At 34.6% G+C, this 6,000-nt stretch overlaps 1 protein-coding gene across 2 annotated transcripts in view; it reads left to right on the top strand.

Moving 5' to 3' along the window:
• Positions 1-1,664: 1,664 nt before the first annotated feature.
• Positions 1,665-6,000, top strand: part of LOC145331389 (uncharacterized) — a 24,405-nt gene continuing 20,069 nt past the window's right edge. For both annotated transcript variants that reach the window (XM_080176017.1, XM_080176015.1), the window contains exons 1-4: positions 1,665-1,712; positions 2,352-2,452; positions 2,936-3,056; positions 3,434-3,528. In XM_080176017.1, coding sequence (XP_080032143.1) covers positions 1,677-1,712; positions 2,352-2,452; positions 2,936-3,056; positions 3,434-3,528 — 353 coding nt within the window. In that variant the 5' untranslated portion in view covers positions 1,665-1,676. The remainder of the gene's footprint in view (positions 1,713-2,351; positions 2,453-2,935; positions 3,057-3,433; positions 3,529-6,000) is intronic.

Below are 6,000 nucleotides of genomic sequence, written 5' to 3'. Positions count from 1 at the left end.
AATACAGTTGATATTTTTATTTACAACACAAAGCAGAAAAAAAACAATAAAATGTAATACAGTATTAGTATAGATAATCTTATTGCATATTCAGTAAATGACAAATAGAAGATATTTTGTAAGAGTGTGAGGGATCTAATTTAGTTTTGCAAGGATGCATGTTTGAAGCTACTTTGTAAAGGAGAACCATATCGGTCCAGCATGATCCTTAGGTACAGACAGACAGACATCCTTATTTTTTTATAAGGATTATTTCTATTCCCTAAATCCATAGCATACCTTTAAATATAGGACAATACCTACGTAGGCAGAGTAAAGCATAGGCATGAAGTGTTTCATCACTGCAACAAAAATATTTATTTTCATATTCAACGCCATTGCAAGAATCGCTAGAAAGTGTCATGATGTCATAAAAATACTTTTAAAAAGGAAGGATAAAGGAACCCCCCACCTCCCACTTCCCCAAAAAAAGATAATAATAGTATACTTATTACAGTATTACGTCACACATGACACTTTCCAACGCTTCTTTTTATGGATATGAAACACTGATATTTTTTTGCAGAAACGGAGGAACACCAAGGCATGAAACAGCCATTTAATATGTACATACATTATATTAGATAAAGTAAGGATAAAGGAATATATCGTGACTAAAGTTTATTTGATTTGAATCATATTATTTTATAGTTTTCTTTTTCTTTATCAAGCCTTTTAAAATCAATAAAAGCCTGAATTTAAAATCTAATTTTATGTCACATATAATTAAATTCTAACTATATTGTTTAAGACTCTATATTAAAAAAGATATATGATAATTTATTTAATTATCCCATTTTTCCTGACTTATTATACTAGTACAATGTAGAATAGGTATTTTGGCCTAAATTTGTCTAAATCCCACTCAGACAAATTTCACATTCTTCTGTTAGGTCAGGTTTTTAAAATAACTTTAAGCAAAGCCTTTCAATAATTAGCGTCAGACTGTGCGTACGTCCGTAAGTAACGGATAGCTCTTACCATAACAGTAACAGGATGTCTAGTTGTGTGACTATACATAATGCTCTATCTAACCCCTGGACCGATATGTCTCTCCTTTACTACAGTGATGATTTTTACAGGTCCCAGGAAGGTTTTGAACTATTTTAAGGGAGACTGCCACAACTCCCCACCCTCATATTTTTTTCAAATTCTTTGTAAAACTTTAATTTAAGGTTATGGTTCGATCCCCACCCCCTCATTATGTAAAGTGCCTTCCATTTCTTGTTTATGATGAGATTGCTAAAAAAAGATATATTTTCTTTAAAGACTGGGTTTGTTAGCAAAATATGATTTTATGCAAATTTAGATTAGATGTTTATACAAATTAGTAAAATTATGTAAAAGTTACATTATTATCAACTATCAGCTATGCCCCTAGAGGCCTCTGAGATTATTTGAGGTGAGCAGTTGAGGGGAGAGAAGTCGACCCGCGCCACGTTTAAAATTTAGTATTAAAAGGGTTTTACCCCCCTCCTCTTCTAAAAAAATTAAACCTCTTATTTAACAACCTTCAAATGGACGCCCTTCCCATCTCTAGTATAACAGATCTCTAAATATAAATGAAATCTTTTAATTTTTTTATAATATTATATGAAAATTATGAATATCTCTGAATCAGTTTCAGACAAAATAAAATGGAGGTTGAAACATCACAAACCGAAGAAATTCAGGTAAGAATTTCATGATTATTGGTAGAATCGTCCAACGTAATTTGAGCTTCAATTTATTGATACCTTTTTACATTTCAATAGATACCTCGAAATGACGAGGTTGCTGTTAATAACACTTTAACGTTAGGTCCAAAAACCAGACAACTAGCTCTTTGATTGTAAACCTTCGTCTTCAAGTCCTAACCATTCATGGTAATGTTATGGGCCAAGGCACTCCTAACTATTAAAGTTGTACAGATTTGTAGCAGAAGTAGGTACCATTTTAAACGCCTTTGGTTGAGCCGAATTTCAAACTCATCACCTCCCTAACGACGAATGGATTTAATGTAGAAAAACTTCGCTGTTAATTTGTAATTTATGAATGAATATTTTTTGACAAATAAAGTTGGACTGATTTATATTTATGATGGCGTGACATGTCACAATTTTGAAATCATGCACATTGTCATAATTTTAGTAACATAACAATCAACCCTATAATATTGTACAGACATTATTCAAAATTGATAATATTTATCAATATTTTTCTTTTTTAAAGATTTACCAATCAAAATTACTATTTATGATTTGAATCTTTTTTTATACCTATCTTTCTATTTACCTATGCCTAACAATTTCAACATCTATCTATCTATCTAGGTTATACCTGGAGTTGACTGGTGGTGGGCCAGTTGGGCCATCCTGTCGGTGGCTGCCCTCTTCCTCAATATTCTTTTCATTATTGTGGCTGTTAAACAAAGGTAGACAAAAAAATTTAAAATTAGTTAGGGTCAGGTCCATTTTATCTTTTCTTTTAAATGCCCCTTAAGAAACCTAAAATGGAGTTAACTAACTAAAATATTATCAAATAAAAAAATTTTCATTCAAAAATACTTTGTGAATGGTTTTTTTTATATTTTATATAATGCTAGCGACTGTGTTCTTAAAGGGTTCTTGAGATTGGGGGTTAAATAACTCCCTACTTCCAATTTGTTTTTTTTAAATAAAAAAAAATTTGTAGGGGGGAATATCTTAGAGGCAATTTCTCTTGTGAGGGTGGTGGCAACCTGCCCCAAAGTAGTTATAAAACCTTCCCAGGACCTATGAGAAGTTACATTGTAAAGAAGAGTCGTATCAGTTCAACGTCGATCTATATCTTTCGGTAAAAACGGACGCACAGACGAATACATAGACATCATATTACTTTCATTCAAGGATAATCTTATACATATTTTGTTATTTAGAAAAAGTCGAGACCTGAGAAGTTTGCTAACAGCCGCCCTGATTACCTTGGCTGTTCTGGATGTTCTTGACATTCTGAGGGTGGCCAGTTCCATCATAGTCAATGTTCACACATTTCAGGAGGTAAACAATAACATTTGAAGGGCAACTGGAAAAAAAGGGGGGGGGGGTAGGATTCGACACACAATTTACCTTTTAGTTTTTTAAAAGAAAAAGCAAATACAAAATTTTGGGGGGTCATTTTTTTCTAGAGGCGTCAGGCGATTTCTCTTGGAAAGGTGTCGGTACCCTCCCTAAAAATAGTGATACACCTTTCTAAGACCTATGATAAGCAATACCGACAAAAGAACCACATCGGTTAAGCGGTTACCGAGAACTTTGTTTATTGTTTAATTTTAAAATACACAAATAGAAAATAATGATAAATTGTTTATAAACCTAATGCTTTAAAATTTAACAAAATGGCTGTTTCGCTCCTTACAATATATTTTTTATTTCAGTACAAAATAACGTTCTGCAGTTTGGGAGTGTTCCATACGGTTGGTGTAGCCCTCATTCTATCATTGTCCACACTATACCTGGTTTTCCCTTGCAGGTAGATAGATATATAGATAGATAGTGTTCCACACTGTTGGTGTAGCCCTCATTCTATCATTGTCCACACTCTACCTGGTTTTCCTTTGCAAGTAGTTTTTTTTTGATTGATTGATTAGCAATAGTCTCTTAGAGTTTGGACCTAAGTAGTCATGGAGACACTTTTGTATAGCCACTAGGGCTATCAAGCTCCACGTTCAAGCACATTATGCCTTGACCCGCTATCTCATGAGAGCTACTCATTATTACCTCACTATAGCCGAGTATGGCAGGTGTCCCAAATTAAGTCACCGTAATGAATGACGCTCTCCGCAGAGGAGCTTGGGATAAGGGTAGTACTGTTATTATGTATATAACTATTAAGTATCCAAACTTACTCAATAATCCCCTTCTTACACAACCAGGGGAAGTTGCGTGAATGTATTCAACTGAGAAGTTCGAGTTGCCACATGGGGACTAGAACTCGAACTCTCATCACCGTTACTCAGTGCGTTACCACTGAGCTACGACGCCCCTTAGTTAGATAGATAGATAGTCAGATAGATAGGTAGATGGATAGATAGTGTTCCACACTGTTGGTGTAGCCCTCATTCTATCATTGTCCTCACTCTACCTGGTTTTTCCTTGCAGGTAGGTAGATAGATAGATAGATATATAGATAGATAGATATATAGATAGATAGATAGTGTTCCATACTGTTGGTGTAGCCCTCATTCTATCATTGTCCACACTCTACCTGGTTTTCCTTTGCAGGTAGATAGATAGATAGATAGATATATAGATAGATAGATAGTGTTCCATACTGTTGGTGTAGCCCTCATTCTATCATTGTCCACACTCTACCTGGTTTTCCCTTTCAGGTAGGTAGATAGATAGATAATGGAAAGTTAGATAGAATAATGAATTGATGGAAAGAGTAACACACAGACAGACATACAGACTGACAAACAGAATGACAAACAGACAGACATTTGATTATATACAAAATTACTTTTTCCTTATATGTATATTACTCTGAATCAGTTAAAAATAACTGAAGCTTAAACTTTAATTACTTCATTTCTAAAAAAGAGATTAACAATTATTTCTAGAGACATCTGATAATATAAAATCACAAAACTGTTTCTGTCATAAAAGTATTCACTAACGTACTGTTATCATAGCGTAATATATTGTTTTTAGAACCGTTCTTTAGATCTTAACTTTCTTTTGTCAAATCAAATGTAGTTTCTTTTAGGATAAAGGAACATTTTTTTATGTAATTATCCTTATATTAAAGTAACAGAATGTATTTGTGTCCGTCTAACTGATGGACCTATATGATGCTCCTGTATAGTAAAGTTTCTTATAGGTCTACGTAAGGTTTTAAACCATTTTGTAAAAGGGTACTACCAACCTACGAAAGGAAATCACTCCTGGAAAAAAATAGTAGGACTCTAGGGGCGTATTCGCTAGTATTAAAATAAAGCTGTGGTCAAAATGATCGAGATCTTGGCCTTTTAAACGACGTTTAAATAAGTTAAATTATATGTTAGACATGACAATAAATGTATAAGTATAGATGATGGCGTTTTTGGCTGATATTCAAAGACCAAATTGGAAGACGGCACGTGGTCCCGGCACCATCCCAGTTGAGGAGTGAGATTCTACCCCATGTGAAAAAATAAACCCCCCCCCCCCGCCATCTGTCAAAATAAACCCCCCCCCCCCCGGCATCATGTGATTTGTACCCCATCTTAAATTTTGGTCCCTGTAATTTTCAATGTATAAAACAAAGCTTGGTGGTAATAAACTATGAGTTATAGGGATAAAATATTACATATGGGGTAAGTATATAAAATATGGGGAACAAAAATCACACATGGAGGTCCAAAAATTAATATGGGGTCATTTTTTCATGATGGGGTAGCTTCAAGTGCTTATATCTGGAGAACCGTAAGAGATAGAGGCCTAGTTGCTTGACTGTGGTAACTCAGATTTACACAAGGAAGCCATTTATGCACATGGGGTGTCAAAATTTGATATGGGGTATTTTTTTCATGATGGGGTGTCAAAATTTCATATGGGGTATTTTTTTTCATGATGGGGTAGTTTCAAGTGCTTATATCTGGAGAACCGTAAGAGATAGAGGCCTAGTTGCTTGACTGTGGTAACTCAGATTTACATAAGGAAGCCATTTATGCACATGGGGGACCAAAATTTGATATGGGGTATTTTTTTCATGATGGGGGTAGTTTTAAGTGCTTATATCTGGAGAACCGTAAGAGATAGAGGCCTAGTTGCTTGACTGTGGTAACTCAGATTTACATAAGGAAGCCATTTATGCACATGGGGGACCAAAATTTGCTATGGGGTATTTTTTTCATGATGGGGGTAGTTTCAAGTGCTTATATCTTGAGAACCGTAAGAGATAGAGGCCTAGTTGCTTGACTGTGGTAACTCAGATTTACACAAGGAAGCCATTTATGCACAT

This window comes from Acartia tonsa, chromosome 11 (assembly GCF_053477335.1).
Source record: "Acartia tonsa isolate MP-2025a chromosome 11, ASM5347733v1, whole genome shotgun sequence".
Taxonomy (NCBI): domain Eukaryota; kingdom Metazoa; phylum Arthropoda; class Copepoda; order Calanoida; family Acartiidae; genus Acartia; species Acartia tonsa.
Note: the sequence above shows the minus strand (reverse complement) of the source record. Positions and strands in the feature narration are given on the sequence as shown.